General features: G+C 40.2%; 1 protein-coding gene across 7 annotated transcripts in view; it reads left to right on the top strand.

Annotated features, from left to right (window-relative positions):
* The window catches only part of CDYL2 (chromodomain Y like 2), a 58858-nt gene that overhangs the window by 26603 nt on the left and 13310 nt on the right, over window positions 1–18945 (top strand). For 6 of the 7 annotated variants that reach the window (XR_010465806.1, XM_065028336.1, XM_065028334.1 and 3 more), the window contains 2 exons: window positions 4240–4834; window positions 12653–12870. Coding sequence is in view for 6 of the 7 variants with exons in the window: in XM_065028336.1 (XP_064884408.1) it covers window positions 4240–4834; window positions 12653–12870 (813 nt within the window). In the remaining variant the exon portion in view is untranslated. Of the gene's footprint in view, window positions 1–28; window positions 4028–4239; window positions 4835–12652; window positions 12871–18945 lie in introns of those variants that run through there. The other variant, XM_065028335.1, reaches the window with a different exon arrangement.

Genomic DNA, 18945 nt, shown 5'->3' with positions numbered 1-18945 from the left:
GAATATACTTAAGCAGGCAAAATGCTGGGTCCACCAAAGTCCTAGGAATGTGAAAACACCACTTTTAGCAGTAACTTCTAATTTACACTTTACTACTGTAATATACATCTGACTTGCGGTGCATTTCTGCTTTTATAAACCCCCAACGTGGGATCACGTAGCCGGATCCTCCACGGTGTTACTGTGCGTCAGGAGGCGAAGATCGAAGTTGTAGGTTTACGTACAGGGAGCAGCAGGAGCTTTTACAGCATTTATTTGGTCTGTCCTAAGTCTTCATACGTATGTGTTGGAGGACACGTATACTCAACGCAGTGGTTTGCACCCATGTGTAACATGAGGTTGATGACAGCGAAAATGCAGAACTTTCAGGATTTCCCTAGGAAGCTTAACACCTCTTCTGATTCTGAGAACATTGCCGAAAATTAAAAATCCATATGCTTAAAAAGAGAAAAAAGGAACTGAATACAAAGCAGTGTCTTCTTGACATTAACAGGGTGCTGGCTGAACTTCCTGGGAAGATGTCATTTGACGTTCTGCCGGTGAATAACGCAGATGAGGAATGTCTTCCCTTTCATTTTTATGACTATCTAGCCCTTTCGCTTTCATTTTGACCTTTCGGGTGACTACACAAATTTACTCCCAGGGGGGTTTCAGAGCTGGCACATTGATTGGATCTCCTCTGGTTTTAAACTGCGGGTCAGATTCCGAAGAGAGTCCCAGCATCCATTCCACTATTATTTTTCTAACGTGAGCACTGACTGCTGCACAAGATACGGTGCCACATTTTTCGTACATCTGGAACAAATGCTCCAGTGACCAGATATTGAGCAATTAAATACAAATACAAGAGAAACACAAATAAGTTACAAATGCAAGCAAGCGATTTACCACTAATTAAATACATTATTTCTTAAAGCAAATGCAACAAAAAGGAGGAAGATAGGGCAATAATGAATTTTTAAGAGACAAACATGTTGAATCCGATGACCTTTATCTCCCTCAGAAATCTTACTTGCTTTCTTTCCTTGGTACTTTCTTCAAATACCCTTCAACACCCTGAGGCACAACGTGGGACAAAGACCTCCAGTGGAAAAACACATAAAGCAGTACAAGTCCTGTAATTTATAGTAATGAAAAGCAGTTTTTCTCGTGCATGTCGTGGACTTGGTGTGCTCTTCTGTGCTGGGCACTAACAGAGACCATCTGAGCATCACACACTACAGCTGAAATAGTTTACATAGATATGTGTGGTCAAAGAAGAGGAGATGACATGTACTTCTTTTGGAAGTCACTAAGTAGATAGGCAATTTTCCAAATTTTTCTGTAAGTTCATTGGTCTCCTGGAAGGTGTTTTACTCTACAGACATAAGCACTTGATCGCCAGCTCACAACACTTACGTTTATGAAGCTCTACGTATTTGTACTGTAATCAATTAGTATTTTTTAAATTTCACATTACGTTTAGAATGCAAACTTTTAAAGGTTTAATTTATGACTTTCATCCTAGTTTGTGCAGCTGTGTATAGCACTAGGTTTAAGGCTGGCTGGAAGCTGAAACGAGTGTTGCAAATGCATTTGCACAGATGCCGTGGTCTTGTTCTATTTTTTCTCTTTAAACATATTTATATAGTAAGATATCAGCACCTCAATTCATCCGGAATTAGCTGGGGCAGGAAGAGAGACAGAGTGAGTCCAGGCAAGTCATGGTCTATGTCACTTCTAGCGCTGTCTTAACTGTGATACCCTTGCAAACTTTGTTTGCAGTCATTTCAGTTGTATTAGATTTAACTGCTTAGTTTTCCAACCCAAGTATACTGAATTCAGGGATTTGCCAAACTGTAAGTACCAAGGTGACTTTTGGGAAGATGTTATTCAGTTTTCATTAAACACAGAACTGAGGGGGAAAATGGAAAATCAGACATCGAAGCCGTAGATGTTTTCTGCATATGCTCATAATTGTGTGTGGCTTACTCTAGGGAAGGAATGAAAGTATTATTACCATTAATCACTTGCTGTCACAGAATTATTTCTCATTAAGAAAACTCATATGAATTTGTGAAACCTGAAATAAATGCAGCAAGATTATAACTTTATATACAACCTGTTAAAACAAATACATATCATAAAAAATAGTGATGTTTGTTATTACTGTGGACTGTGAATAGAAGAAAAATGGGTCAGAAAGTACCAGGCTTGGGCAAAGACCTGATATTTATGCCTCCACTGAAGCACTTCACTGTACGCAGTGCAAGAACACAGTGGCACTCTGAAGGGGATAAATACCAATGAAGAACTTAAACCCGGGAAGGAAAGGGACCATGTTGAGGGGTTGGGTATGTCGGTGCTGCCCTCAGATGCATTCGGTGGTGAACAGTGAGGACAAGAAAAATGTCTGCTCAGACTTTTAATGCATCTTTATTCAAGCCAATGGGAATGATGGCTGAACCAAAAGCTCAAGGAAAACAACGAATTTTGGATCAACCCACTTTTTTTTTTTTTTCATTTTCTCCCCAGCAAAACAATCAACTGAGAAGGGGGTTGACTAGAGACAAAATATTTTGTCTTTGGTTTATTTAGTTCCTCTTTATTTTAGTTTTGTTAGTTAAATTGGAAGTTAAACATCAATAGCTTTGTTCTGAAAATGCTGTAATGAAATGTTTAGTCTTTCCCAAATATATTTGCTTTCTGAATATTTTTTCTGAAACTATTTATTAAATTTGACTCAATTTCATGAATACTTTTATTCTCCCTTCATGATGTGTTGAACTGGTTAATCACATTCTCCATTGCCAGTATTTTGTCTCCCAGAAACAAAGACCACTCATGTTTTCTCCTTTTAGGCTCTTAATTGAAATGCATAATGCCTCATCACCAAAATACTTAGGCGTTTACCATATTAAAAATGCTCTCCAAGAAACCTCTTCCCTTCACTTTTGCTCCCTGTAAGAGAGCAACAATGTAAACATGAGAAATCAGTAGAGTTTTAAATTTAAAGATGAAGTGCACGAGTGAGAAAAGGTGAGGCTGAAGAGATACGTTTTGCATGCGATTGTGAAAATGGGAAGGTCTTTGTCCGTCCTTCCTGAGGTTCCTCCCCATGCAGCTGGTGCAGTCCCTTGAAAGAAAGGCAGAAGCTATTCAGAGGCATCATCAACCTGACGCAGAATTTGTGTTCCAAGTGCAAACTCCTGCATTAAAAAGGGAAGGGAATGCCCGTATTGTTTAGCTAGTACACACGGAATAGCTCTAAACCAGATCCTCTACAGTAATGATAGCTGTGGTCCGCTGAGTTCTGCAGCAATTCAATTTTTTCCCCAGGACACAAACATATATGTTTTGCTCCTTGTTATAGTGAGCTGCACTAATTAAAGTAACAAATCCACAGACAACCCATAGGCCACTGCAGTGTTCCAGGGTTCGATGTACAGTCTTCTGGCCAGTCCCAAATAGGAGGATGAGAAATATTTTAAAGCCAGGGATAATTTGGACAGCTGCTCTCTATAAATTCAACAAGACCATAATAAGTCTATTAGTTTGACAGTTGAAAGCCACACATCCCAAATGAGGGGGAAAAAAATGCCAGTTCATTTTTTTGTGAGTAGTTTTCCTCTTTTAAGACAAATGATCTCAAAGTTGCCTGGGCTGAGCTTCAGTTAATTGTTTCGCCACACTGAGCAATCCTGAAGGGGACTGTGCTAAATTCAGAGTCAAGCTGGTGCTTTGCTTTGCCTCTGTGGTGGTTCTGGGCGGATATTTGATAGTACAGAGCACAGGAACGAGCTGGTTGGGACGCTGCAGTGGAATGTGCTGGAGCTGGAGGAAGAGTGTCCACCAGGACTCGGCCACACACGTCTGAGCACAGTTCCTGTGTAAATGAATGGAGACAGAAGTATAATGTTCAGTTGCTAATTACATTTAGACTACTTTGGGGAACCCACCAAGATTTCTATGAATGTACAGCTGCAGTCAGCGTGGTCTCTGTAGGATCCAACGGGAATGGAGTGTTGGGTGCGTCCTTGAAGTCAAGGTACATTTAAACCTGTGAAATCGGTTGCTACATTTTCTCTAGCCTGGGTAGATTTCCAAGTCAGAGTCAGTTCATCTTTTAGACACTATATTTTAGGAGAATCTCCTGAATACAAAGGCACCTTTACAGCGTCAGGGAGGCCTTCCTAGCTATAAATGAAGAACGTCATGACCAAACTACTTTTCTTTCTAATTTTTGTTTTCTTCCTTTAGGTAGAGAGGATTGTAGACAAAAGGAAGAACAAGAAGGGAAAATGGGAATATCTCATCAGGTGGAAAGGCTACGGAAGCAATGAAGACACCTGGGAACCTGAACATCACCTCCTACATTGTGAGGAATTTATTGATGAGTTCAATGGACTACATGTTACTAGAGAAAAGCGATCGAGGCATGGGAAACAGGCCAGCGCTCCCAAATTTTTACGGGAAAGCCGTGGATCATCTGTTGAGAAAATCCCACATAGACCTTCTGAATCTGGGAAGTCTAAAGGGTCAACACACAAAAGGAAGAGAATTAATCCATCTCTTCAAAAACAGAAAAGAGGATACGCAGCAAAGCCAGCATCTGCTAATGACAGGGCTGCTAAAACTGTGACTTACCGAACTACTCCCAGCGGTTTACAGATCATGCCACTGAAAAAGCCACATAATGGGCTGCAGAATGGAGATGGCAGTCACGATAAAGATTCTAGACATTTTGGGAATGGCTCACAACAGCAAAACATGGATTTAAATGATCACGAAGGAGAACAAAATTTGCCCAGCGTGTTGGAAGTTAATAATGATTCACCAGTTGTGAATGGAATTGGTATGTGATTTAAACAACTATGGTCTTGGGGGCGGGGGGTTAATTGCAGCAATGGAAAACAGAGAGTCCCCTCATGGAAAAATCATTGTTATGTTACAAAAGTGATACGGTGAGAGGCACATAAACAGGTATCATGTTCTTTCACCGTATATTATACCATTTCCTTATCAGTTGGCTTTTCTCCTCCCATTTCCCATGGAGGAACACAAGGCGGTGTGGGTGTTGTTACACACCTGCGCAGCGTAAAGTTCTTGTGGGGAAATGGTGACCAGGCATGGAGCAGGAATGACAAAGGAGGTATGGATGATACATCACCAGGTAACAAATCACTTCTCAGTTACGTGTGCACAGACCCAGTGGTCTAGAAAGATCCAGATTATTTTAGAAACGTAATTAATACCACTCTTGCTAAAGTATCTGGTATGTCTGAATAACATTCCAGTTCCTCAGTACTAATGCCAGTCATACACAGGAATACTCAGAACTGGCAGGTCCTTGTGTCTGCCAGTGGCTGGATACATCAAAAGCCACAGGACATGCTTTATGGGAAGGTACAAACAGCCTTGACGTGAACAAGAAGAAACAGGAGAAATTTATTCCTAATCCCCATAGTCACTGCCTGGCGTAGTTCTAAAGAATAAAGGTTTCTGTTCTCTGTAAAACACTATTCAGTTTAATGCAACTAAGTAGCTTCTCGTTATCAATATGTGTCCAATCTTTTTTTTCTTGAATCTTACCAAACTTAAAGCTGCGATGGTGCTTTGTGGCAGTAATTTCCAGGAGCTAACAGTGAGATGCACATTTTATTTCAGCAGGTTTTTGGGTCTGGTGTCTTGTTTGGGGGGTTTTGACCTTTACTTTCATTGAATAAGCTCTTGTCCTTATATGAAAGGAAAAACACTAAGACGTCCTGTCAACCTGTCGGCAGCCCCATCCTTTTAAGCCTTCCTACCATGTGGAAGTCTTCCAAGATTCTTGGTAGTTTTCAGTATCCTCTTGTGCATTCGGTGTGTGGGGTGTTCTTTTTAATACCTTTTAAAAACAGCAGGAGCTTTCCAAATGATTTCCTACTGCTTACTGATAGAGTGGCGATACAACCTTTTGAGTATTATTTTTTCTGCTGTTACACACTGCATAAAGGTTTTCATTGAGTAATACACAGTTGCTCTCAGGTTTTTTTCCTTGCTGGTTACAGTTAATTTAGAACACAGCTATATGTATAATTCCTTTCATTGTGCATTTAATCTGCTTTACTGTTGCCAATTCATCTTTTTCTTATGACTCAGTGAAGCTCTTCAAAATCTTTCCTAGTTTTTACTCTAGTTATTTTGTATTCCTTTCAAATTTTCCTCTCATACTTCTCTTCCCAGTTCATTAATACGTACATTAAATAAACTACTCCTTCTGCAGGTCCTTGGGGCAGCCAACTACTAATCACTTGACATGATGAAAAGTAACCATTTGTTCCAATTATTTATTTTTATTAGCCACTTTCTGTAGCCCATGATAGCACTCATTTCCTTAACGGCTTCTTGTGAATTGCCCTGCCAAAAACTTTTCAAAAGTCAACGTCAATTATATCCCCCCGCTTTCCATTTTCCACCCTCCTGGCAACCCAGCAAATGCACCTTGATTTGGGAAGCAGAACTGACCTTGCCCAGTCTGGTGCCTCCTGGAACTGCTGGGACCTTCCAATCCAGCCATCAAATATCTTGTTACAGGCTCCCAAACCAGCAAAATGTGTGGTCAGCTTTAAATGCGTAAGTAGCCCCAATGATGTTAATGACACTTAAAACTGAGAGTGCAGGCTTTTGTATTTTGATGAGTTGGAGTTCACAGGAGACTGCTTAAAAAGTTACCTGCTTCATATCTCATTACAGATAAGCATAAAGATTTTTTTCTTTGATTTCTTACTGTTTCTAATGAATATTTTTAATCATTTGTTTTATGTTATTCATTGGGGAAGTTCTGACGCAAAACGCATCTTTAGGAATGCATTAATTCCCATATTTTACTGCCTTCTTTTTTTAATGAAGAACTAAAGGGCTACAAAGAAAGGTCAAACAAACCTTCCATTTGTCCCCACAGGAGCTAATAAATGGCATCCACCACCCCCCGCTTTTCAGAAGCAGCCGGGTGTTCTGCCGTGACCAGAGGGCTCCTGGCCTGGATGCTGATGTGTGCAGCTCCTTAAAAACATTTCTTTCTGATGGTTTTTGCATTCTCCAAATCCATCACTTCTGTACTTTGTTCTCCTTCCTCCCTTGCATTCTGACCTCCCTGTAGGCAAAAGCCAGAGATCTTTAAATCTCTGCCCGGTTCTCATCTGAAAATTCCACACTCAGCAGCACTTCCAAGGTCAGAAATCCCTCCAGTCTTGCTTTGTGATAACCCAGCACATGCACAGTGCAGACACAAAGAGGAGAGAACAGTCTGCCAAAGTAAGAGCAGACAGAAACTGGTGAAGAAAGGCCAAAATAAAAATACTAGTTTTTTTCTACTATTGCCCTACTAGCTTGAGAGAAGTCACATTTCCTGCTACAGGATTTTGCATCATTTGAAATGTCAAATTGAAGAAACTCGCACTACTCTTCAACGAGCCCAGCAGTTTACTGAACTCCCTCAGAATCTACACTCACAGGGAAGTAGCACAGGAGATGCCAGTGTGATTCTGCCCTGTGGCCTGTTAGCATCACAAACTCATTTTAAACAAGACAGATGTCCACTAAAACCAGTCTGAAATTTTACAAATTCCGAAAGAAGAAAGTTTCAGAGAAAAACGCATGTTTGTTGAATAACAGAAGTTTTGTTCCAGGCATCTTGGGTTTCAAAACTTTCTCCAAATCTAAGCCAAGATGCCAAGTCTTTGTCCCTCGAGACTGGGAGCAATGTGGCGGCTGCTTGGCAGGACTCCCATGTTCGGCTCTGAGGCTGCCAGCTGTGCCAGAGGTTTCAGGCCGTCTGCCATCGTGTCTGGAAGCTGAAAGCCCAGCGTGTCCCCTCAGCGCTGCCAGGGCTGCCACACACTCTATGCAGAACAACGAGGGAGGCTGGGGGACCCGGGTTTGGCTCCCAGAAGCTGTGGCCCCTGGGCAGCCTGTGCAGAATCCGATGAAGCAAAGATTTGTGTCACCTTTGAGACTGGAGCTCGAATGTATGTCAGACTCATTTCACAGATAAGTGGAAGAGTGCACGTAAAATGTATATAGACATTTTAAGTTGGTCTTGAAGCCCAGATTTGGAAAGCTCAAAAATTCACCACAATTTGAAAACCCAGCGGTAGGCCCAGCTCTGCTACCAGCGTTGGCCTGTGGCTGAAGGCCTCCAAAACCCATCAACTTGAACCAGTGTTCTGTCATATATACCAAGGTTCAACTACCAGCATGTCAAGCCAAGAAATACAATGAGTAATTTATATCCTATAACTAATCAGAAAACACCTATTCTGTTTGTCTGTGGTATCCAAGTTATGTTGAAACAAATAATAGCTATTGGAAAACTAATTTTTGTTGACTCCTTGAATGGACTTCCACCAGTGTGTTTGGTTTTGTGTATACATCCACTTGGGTACAAATGTTTCCTTCTCAACCTATAGATAAAACTCTCACCAGTAAGCTATTTACCCCAGAAAGATGGCTGTATTCCTACAGATGTATGTACAAAATCATTTATGCACCCTAGTGAAGGCCTGGAACCTTGCTGAAGTTGGGACACACCTTTCTTATCCAAACCTCTTTCCTACCTTCTACACATCCCATAATAAGGAGAGCAGAGTCATCTTAACTGTCAGCTTTCTAAGGGTTTGCAAATTGGAAAATGTTGACAAACTCTGCAGGAGAACATCCACTGATGCTCCCTAGGAGCTAACAGTACCGTTCTTTCGGATGATAGTAGTTGTCTTCTGTTACCACATTTCTGTTTCTCTCCAGATACTGTAATTGAGAGTGATTGTTTTGTCAAGTTTCTTGACAGCATGAAAAAATATCCCCTTTTAATTTTCTCTTTCCCTTTTGTACATTGCTCTATTTCTGTACCATCTGCTGAAGGGTTTTTGCTTGTCATGTATCACTAACCACTGTTTTTCTCCATTACAAAAATCTTTGTAGTCTCATGGTGCCCTTAATTTAAATACTCTCTGTGAACTTAGTCACTGCTTCCTCTTGCTCTTTTAGCTTGTTCTGTTTTATTTATTCTGGAGCAATACTGGCAGTAAAAGACAACCAAATATGTTTGCTTTCTCAGTTTGGATAAAAACTCATTGCTTTTAGATATCTTACAGATGCTCCCTTAGTTGGAGAAGTCTGGAATTATTAGTAAATTATCAACAGAGCACTGCTTTTAAGTATGTACAGTATTTACCATTACCCACAAGAAAGACGGAAAGGAGACACAGAAAAGCTATTGGGAAGACTGAGGAATGCCAAGCCCTCTTGCCAGAGAGAGTAAGGAGCATGGTTTCTTTCACCTAGAAAAATTAAAGCCCTGGCTCCACGCTCCTTTCCATTCAGCACCGATGCATGCTGCTGGCGAAAGGAACGGCCTAGCCCTCCATCCCTTCATATTCTGATCATTATTCCCATCCCGCTCCCTGTTTTAGAACTCCTGAGGCCACAAGGTGAACCTCACCTGTTTGAAAACAAACCACAGTTTTGCAGGGTGAGTTACCAGCCAGAACAGTTCACAGTAATGTGACCCACCTGCCTGGAGTTCCAGCACAGGGACCATACGGAGGGTGGTGGCACAGAGGCCGCACCACTAAACTCACTGCGATGAAATGCTGAGATATATCTGAAAATAACGGCAGCTCGAGGTGTTCTCTGCCAGTGGAAGGAGATGGGAAGATCCAAGTCCTCTGAAGTGTTGAGTGATATGAGGCTCGTTGTGATCTTTTCTCTTTCCTCTTCTACTCTTTGCCTCATCTTTTTAGACTATAAATTTCTAATGTGTTTTCTGTAATGCCCAGTGTAATGGAGCCCTGGTCTCGGTCTCAGTCTCAGTCTCAATCTGGAGTGTTCAAGCACTTCCTAGTACCAACCGTAGCATCAGTAACATCATTACATGTTACCCCCTTTGACAGGAGCGGAGTAGCAGAGAAGAGACAGGGACAGGCAACTCAAATGAAGAGGATTACAAGAATAAGAGAGGCTCCAGTTAGGAGAGGGGGAGGCTGAGGGTGAATATGATCAAAGTTTACAAAATCATCAAGGTCTCAGATGAAGTAAATGCAGAACTGTTGTTCACAAAATCCCTCAATAGCAGAACTAGGGACCACTCACTGAAACTGGTAGAACATCAGATAAAAGCACAACAGATGAAAGAAAATTCTTCTCTCTGTAGTGGCTACACAACTTTGCAAACTCATACCACAGGAGGCTGTGGAGACAGACAGCATCAACAGGCTCAAAAGGGGATTACAGAAATCCAAGAAAAAGTCCACAAGTAAATATTGAAGGAAACTGGAAGGATAAATCCCCTCATGTTGCTATACAGCACTTAGGGATGACACCAGGGCAAAGGACCGCAGAAAGTGGCCGAGCTTGCATTTTCTCCTTAAATAGCATCCTTCCTGCTATTCCTGGAGGAGGATTACTAGATGCACCAGTGGTACCTGAAGTTCCCTTAAAGAATATTGAAACTTCTAAATATCAGTGTGGTTTAGGTATTCTGTAAGTTCTACTGCTGATTAAAAACAAGGTAATAATTAAACTCCCACTAAAGGAAGGAATATATCCTGCTGTTCTGTTTTCTCTTTGTACTTAGATTGAGCATCAAATACTAGTAAGCCAGTAAACCACATTCAGAAGTAACTAAAGCTTCCTTAGTTTGCTAAGGAAGTTCCTTAGATTGCTTTGAGAATGCCTCTTTTTTCCTATGGCACAGTCGTTTTTCATCCTGACAGAGGAAGGTGCTGTTACCCTTGTGTGCATGGAGCAGGTGCCAAGTATTAACCCGCACGCAGGGACAGCCTGGAGGCTTTGGTGGCTCCAGAGCAAAGCCTCGGTACCTCCAGCACATCCGTGCGATAGACATGGTCCATTGTCCCGCTTTCACTTGAGTGTTGTCTTTGGATTTTGCTGATCATTTCCTCCAGTTTATAAGATTAAGCAAGATTACAGGCATACACAGTATACACCGAAACAACAATTTACTCACTATGTGGTGTTCTGTTAATCACCCATTATTGGAAATGACACTTTTCCGTTTATGCTTCTCTCATATTTAATTTAGATCTTTCCTCTGGTTAAATTTCTGTCAGCTGGTGTGTAGATAGTTAAAATATTTTATAAGATCTATAGTTTCTTACATCATATATTTAATTTACGAACTGAATATATTACTCAAACAAAGAAGAATACAACAAAAAATCAAAATAAAATCATTACTATGAGGCTTTTTGTTGAGCTGGATTATTTGTGTAAATTAATCTTCTAGCATTCACTTACCATCTGTATTTAAAACAGTAAAACAGATGTGGCATATTCTTCAACACTAGGTAGATGATCAGTACAGTTAGTCTGACACATCTTCCATTGAGTGGTCATTTTTGCCTCTTATTTTACAAGTTCTTTACACTTTTGGGGGAGATTTCACATCTTAGTAGCTTATTGCTGAGTGAAGCAACATAGTAAGGATTGAATAGATAAAAAATCAATATTTAAACATCTGCCTCAGTCAAATAATTAATTTGTTTCAGTATATTATTCCCAACGCTATTAGTTTTCCATTAGTAATTTCACAAGTTGACTTTTGTTTGTAAGAATAGATGTCAAAATATATGCAGTAGCAAAACCTTACGAAAAAGAAGAAAGATGCCATACGAAATTATTCATCACTTTTAAAATTCAAGCACACGGTGATTTCTACACTTGTGGATAATTCCTGTCAAGAAAACAAATTTCATATTCTGCTGGCTTCAAATGATTTTTCTTCAAATTGATGATCTAATATAATTTGTCCATGTTTGCTTTGCACTAGTTAAATCCTTTATTCAGCATCATAGAGGTGATACTTTAGATGGTATCATCTCTTAGCTCCGTTACCTTCATAAACACTGAGTTGAACCATGGTAATCCAAAAGGAGGGTAAGTGATTTGGGTTTAGAGAGTGAACTCTTATGAATTCACCATCCAATTTACTGGCTGCCTATTTGACACCAGAAGCAGGAACAGGTCATCTTTGGCAGGAGTAAAGAATGGAACAAAGGTGTTTTCATTCAGCTCGCTCTTGGCCTTTCTTAACTATGGTGTATTGTGGGCTCATGTCTATTTAAACAAAAAACAGATTTGGAAGCTATTTCAATGAAAAGAGCGGCTTTAATCTCTGTTCCGCAACAACCTGTCTCTGCCTTACTTTTAATAGCAATAGTGTGAAACATCTGTAATTAGGAATATTGCATAAAAGTCTTGTAAAGGTATTTTCAACATTCCAGCTCAGCATTGTTACCAATATTCACCTATTGCCTATTACCGAGGAACTGCAAACATAAGCAAAGTAATAGTTGACAGTTCATACACAGTGTCAGAATAATCTCCCTTTTTAAACTGACGTACTATTTCTCTCATTTGTTTAAGGAGGAACGATATCTTTCCTGTCTTGGTTCCCTTCTTTCTCCTAATGCTGGGTACCTTCCAAGAAGTGCTGCATGTTGGAATATAGAATAATAGCAATGGCTTGAGGCCACATTTGACTAGCCAGGCATATTTTTGATTTATCAAAGGCTATTGCAAATACCAAGCTATGTTTAAGCGAATAGAAAGTATCACTCCATTTCTTTGAAGGTATAGACATAATTCTGCTTTGATTCTTTCCATCTGAAAGGTTCTTCTCTGGCCAATGGAAACTTGAATCTACACAGCACTGTGAAAAGGAAACTAGATGGGGAGAAAGATTATGTCTTCGATAAGAGACTAAGATACAGCGTGCGTCAAAACGAAAGTAACTGCCGGTTCAGGGACATTGTAGTCCGGAAAGAAGATGGTTTCACACATATTTTGCTGTCGAGTCAGACTTCAGATAACAATGCACTGACCCCAGAGGTAAGCACGTAGCTGTAAAAGCCAGAAAAGCCATCCTAATGTGTATGTTATCTTGGAAACGTTGCACTTGAACTGGATTTTATGTATTTTTTTTTCCTAATTGATTATCTTAGGAAAGAAATATGGAGTTCAGATATATCTCTTTCATGCTTGGGATTCCTATCAAAAAGAATGTGAAGGAAATTAATTTTTAGCTTACATGTCTGAAACAAAAAATCAGAAGTAAAGAAAGGAATGGTAGAGTCAGTATTTCCAGCCTGGAGTTGTGTGAAGCAGTTTTTCACATGTTCAAGTTACTGATATTTACTATCCTTAGGAGAAATCTGGTCTCTTTTCACTTTACTAATTTAAATAGTGCTGCAGTTGTTGCATACGGAGAATTTCAGGCTATATCCTGAGACAGTAATTTTAAAATTATACCTTGATCCCTAATAGCTTTTTCTCTGAATCACTTCATGAGTCTTTATTTATGAAATCTGAACCAATTAGGGCCTCTATTCTCAGCTGAATTTCATAAAGTAGTACAACATATAAATGATATTAATGAATTCCCTTGTTCCAAACATTATGCACTTCAGGTCAGATTTGGACTTGTAGCTTGTACTACACCTGTGTACATATATGGTACATATATATTGTACATATATGGGTCACTGCAGGGCTGAGCAGCTCTTCCTTCCCCTCCCTGTGATCCCAGCACAGCGGACGGTGATGCCCAGCGGTACCTGCCCCATGTCAGAACAAAAGGGACGTCAGTACCTGCGGGCACCAGGGTGCGCGTCCTGGAGAGCAGAGCCAGCAGGTCAAGGGGGGTGATTTTGGCCCTCTCCTGTGCTCTGGTGAGACTCCACCTGCAGTGCTGAATCCACCTCTGGGGTCTCCAGCATAAGACAGACATGGACCTGTTGGTGTGAGTCCAGAGGACGCCACAAAAATAATCAGAGGGCTGGAGCACATCTGCTATGAGGACAAGTTGAGAGTTGGGGTCATTCAGCCTAGAGAAGAGAAGGCTCCAGGGAGACCTTATAGCAGCCTCATAATATCTAAAAGGGACCTACAGGAAAGCTGGAGAGGGACTTTTTACAAGGGCATGTAGCAACAGGACAAGGGGTAATGGCTTTAAACTGAGAGCAGATTTAGATTAGACATAAGGAAGAAATTCTTCCCCACGAGGGTGATGAGGCCCTGGCACAGGCTGCCCAGGGAAGCTGTGGATGCCCCATCCCTGGAGTGTTCCAGGCCAGGCTGGACGGGGCTCTGAGCAACCCGGTCCAGTGGAAAGTGTCCCTGACAGGGCAGGGGGGGTGGAACCCGCTGATCTCAAAGGTCCCTTCCAACCCAAACCATTCTATGATTCTATGAAATCCACCATTCCATCCATGCATTAATCACCACCAACTGACACTGCAGGTAATTTAAACGAAGAGCTCAAGGGCTTGAAAAAGTAGGAAATCAAGGCCATACAATGTTCAGGCTGAACAGACGTACCTTTCCATTGCTGGCTGTGCTGTTCCACATCAGCGTTCAAATGCTCTAACTAGTGAATTAATTCAGGCTCTTCAGATCTGCCAAACCAATCCGTTTCATTCTTCAAAAATGTTCAATATGCCAGGAGCCCACCCCGTGTAAGAAGAGATGATAAGTATATAATAATCCTCTTCTTGCATCACTGGCATAGATTATTTCTAGAACCTTTATTAAAGCTCACTCGAAAACCATTAAATACATTTTTGAAAAATACCTTACAGACCAGGAATTAATCAAGGTAATGAGTTCTCCACGTTGAGATTGTCTGTTTAAAACTCATCCAGGCTGAGAGCAATTGAAAGCCCTCGCCCTCTGAAGGCGCTCGCTGGCGAACACCAAACAGCTTCTTTCTATTGGCCCAGGCTGCAGCCCAGGACCATTCCCACCACAAAACCCAGCACCTCCAGTATTGGCAATTCCACATCCTCGCTGGCAATTACAGCAAAAATCCAAAGCGCTGAAAGGAGGAATATGTTGATTGCCTTGTCCCCGCAGTTTGTCACCCATAGCCCTAGGTGAGACAAGCTGACAGAGTGTTTTAGGGACGCTGACAACATTTACAGTTCTGATGCTTTTTATTACCAGTGAAAATAGAATGTACAAACACAAAATTCCTACAAAATTCCTACAAAATGAAGAAAGTGTGTTTCATTTTGTCAAAAGAAACACTAACTTCAAGGTCTATTAGACATTCAGTAAATTATGTTTTCAAAATAGTGAATGATTAATTAACTCAGAGCAGGTCTACCTGGTGTGGTTAAAATAGTGGTCTGGTTATTCTCGACATTCTATGTTAGGAAAAAAAGAAAAGGTGTGCACTGCCCACAGTCATTATAAAATTAAGCTTATATAAAATCACTCGCACTCCTAAACAACCAGCCCTGCTTCCCTTTGTGCTTTATCTTCAGATGAAATTTGATAGTTTTGTTCAACCACTGGCCTCTGCTATTTATGCTAATTTAATTAAAATAACAAAGAACTTATTTATACAGAAAAAAAAAAGGGAAGAAAAAGAAAAGCTTAGAGAAGTCTACATGAATCCTCATCATACGGTTTTGGGAACCACATCACACCTGTGGGTGTGTGCAGGTGATTTTAGCATGAAATGCGCCGATGCTCCTTCCAGCAGCATTTGCACTGATTGAACTCGGCTCAGTGCCACTCTAGTAGTGGAGTGTTTTCTACAAAAATGTTCAGGGCACTATAGAAATTCTTTCTTACGTTTTACAAGGCCTTATAAAACTTCCAAGCCAGTGTCATGAAACAGCACAGCTTGTTTTTATTTCAGTGGCTTAGGCCTGGTACTTTAAAATTCATTTCTAAAATAGATATGTAAAATATTTCAGCATTAGAAATTCCATTAGGGCATTTTGTCTCATGGGTCTTTTGCTGCTTCTGAAGTTGGTTCTCCAATGATGATATTGCGATTTTAACTCGGCACTTCTCAAGGATCCAAATGCTGTGTCAAACTTAAGATGAAATGGATCCATCTGCTGTTTTTACTTTAAACTGTTAATACAGCTGGGAATGAATATTCCCCTGAATTAAAAGCAAAACATACCCTAAACAGCTAATGTTTCCATTGAAGATAGAACTACCTCAGGTACACTTCTCATACAAAAGAATCGAGTTTCAAATTTCTAGCCATGAGAATTATAGTGTTTGAAGTTCTCCCAGCTGCATGCAGCGCTGGTTTGCCTTCCCTTTTCCGTAATTACAACCCTTCCTGACTTTTAAAAAAAGAAGGGAAAAAAAAAAAAGGAAGAAAAAAAAAAAGAGGCAGGTACAAGTTTACTGTTACCTGTAGTTTTGCTCTCATACAAAGAAATGGTGAGTTTTGGCCAGGACTTCTGCCTGAAACCACCATATAGGCTCCTAAGTCCTTTATTTCTCAAACAGAAAGGACTCCGAATGTGTTTGCACAAAGAGTCGGTAAGGAACACAGAGTGTATTTGTGTGAAGTGGTGAAATAGTGGAAGAGGTTCTAAGAACAACTGAAGGTCTTCAAAGTGTTGGTTTACTGTAATATTTACAGAATATTTACCTTTAAGAATATCAACAGTGAATCCTTAGAGATTCAGAGAAGTTCACCTTCTAAACTAGTACATCTGTTTATATGAACAAGAGACTTCTGTTCAATATACTTTGTGTAATTATGCTGATAAATTTCCAGCTCTCTGATTTCCCCAGAATGTAAGCAATATTAAAAAGCAAAGGGCACCAAATGCCTTTTAAAATTTCCTGTGTCCAGTGAAAGGCATTAAAATAAGCTCTTAGAAGTTTAATGAACTTTTTAAACTTTTTATGTTTATTTTGCTATATAAGGTGTCCTGTTAAAGAAATAACCAGCTTATTTTCTTGACAGGATTAAAAAAAATAAGCAACTTTTGAAAAAGTGATGATTTTATTATATATTTGACTTCCAATAAAACAGTTAAGTGAAGCTTTAGGCCTGGTCTAAATTTATAATCTGATAGATTATCATACTGGCCCATACTGTTTTGTAAATGCTTCCTCAAAAATGTTAGTCCAATGCATTAGAACAGGAATACTGTCCCCACAATTGAAAGTTACCTGAAAGACCATGAAAAAGCTAATTTAAAAAAGCATGGAACTGGAGAATACTGCTATGAAGCTCTGCAAATAGTAATATTAGGTCTGGTCCACTAGAGAAAGTAAAATGGACAAATGCCGTAGTTATGCCAAGATGAGAGAAGGTTTAAGGAGTACGGAAGAGAGAAAAAGAATATGGGATCTGACAAAGAAATGTAAATAAAGACACGTAGTATCCCTATATTTCCATTAAATGGAAATTTGTGCTCAAAACAAGACAGCAGTCTTCACCTAAGATTACGTTGTTTGCAATACTGCAGTTTAATATGCAGTTCTACAACCCCGCAGACGAGCCATCTTCTTGTCTTTATTTTATTGCTAGTAGCTTTCCTATAACCCTATAAACATCTGCAGAGAAATCCTCACAGGCAGATGATTGGTGAGGAAACCCCGGTGACAAGGTGACCATGGGACAGCACCAGCCAAGGCATCCTGCACAAAACAAGCAAGTTGGAACTGACTTGGCTGGCACTGGTGTATTCCAGTGAGCCTCCAAGCACCTTTTGATGCTAAAGCTAATGACAAACATACAGATATTTTTTTTAAAAAAGTACTTTTTGGAGCCTGAGAACACCGATACATTATGGTTTCCTGGTTTCTGATATGGTTTTGCTAGAAACTAGTGGAGCAGTGGAACTCAGTTTCCACTCTTGCTCAAAAATACCATCCAAGATGCTGTCAAAGCCTTCCCATTTTCAACTATATCGGAGAAGCCAATTCCTAATAATGAACTTTTAATATCACCCTCTCCAAAACACCGAAAAAACAGTGATAGCACAATATTGGTTTTTCCTACAAGTAGTATAATCGCTGCTCAAAAATTCAGTGTATTTTTAGATGGCTTTAGCCATCCACATCAATGAGGGGCAAGATGAAAGAGAGACAGTTTTGTAAGGGTAATGATGCGTTTGAAGGACAGCAGTGGTGACATCCAGGAGCTGGTACATACACAAATAGCACTGGAGGAAGGAGAACAGAGAGGAAATCTGCTGAATGGAGCATCCTATCATGGCACCATATTTAAAGCATTGTACATAAAAATGTTTGATTGGTGTTCTCTGATATTACTTATACATCCTCCCTAAGAAAGAGCAGATTTTGAGAAGACTTGAAGTAAACTAGTAGCACAATCTGGCATTCATGTGGAACTAGGAAAATAAAAATATGTTGTTGGGTTTTTTTCTTTTAAATCTACCACCTTCTAAAGTTTCTTTTTTAACTTTGAATGGAGGTTTTAGGTGGCTTTTTCCCTTGTTTCTCCTTTACAAAATGCATGGGTTTGCTGTGTTTTTACCAGCTGAGGGCTGAGACAGCCCCTGAGACTCTGCGAATAAACAGTTCTTGTAAAATCACTGATGACATTTTTGTACCTGCACAAGAATTTCAGATATGCTTCCAAATTCTGCAGCTCTTAATTACTTCACTTCCACCCACTGTCACATCCTCGGTATTACAGGCATTTTGAAGTGCACATGTAAAAATGAAGCATCGCAAAGTTCACCACCTGCTTCTCCTGTCCTGGTCTCAGGAATAATCATTTTCACACAGGTACCACCGCATGGCGTGGTTTGAATATACGAGTTCAAGCTTGGGCTCACAAGCCTCAGGATTTCTAATAAAATGCTGCCTAGAATGGTATAAACAAAACTCTGTGTTCAGGGACCGTTCTTAAATAAAGGACTTCTTCTAGCTAAGTTTAGACTAACAGCAAATCTTCCAGTGCAAAAGAGAAAAACTGGACTCAACAAGACCCTGTGTATGTGAAGTACTTGGACACATGAGTATGTTTAAGCACAGAAAGTGTCCCACTAGATGAAATCATGGCCTGACTTCAGGAGCAGCAAATCACTAAATAGAAGAATCTCAAATGGCCAAATCACTTCCAGCTCACAGCTACGCTGAATTGTGACCAAACAAGTTGCCCATCAGAAGTTT

Source organism: Columba livia, chromosome 13 (genome assembly GCF_036013475.1).
Source record: "Columba livia isolate bColLiv1 breed racing homer chromosome 13, bColLiv1.pat.W.v2, whole genome shotgun sequence".
NCBI classification, from domain to species: Eukaryota; Metazoa; Chordata; class Aves; order Columbiformes; family Columbidae; genus Columba; species Columba livia.
This window is presented reverse-complemented; position numbering and strand designations above follow the sequence as displayed.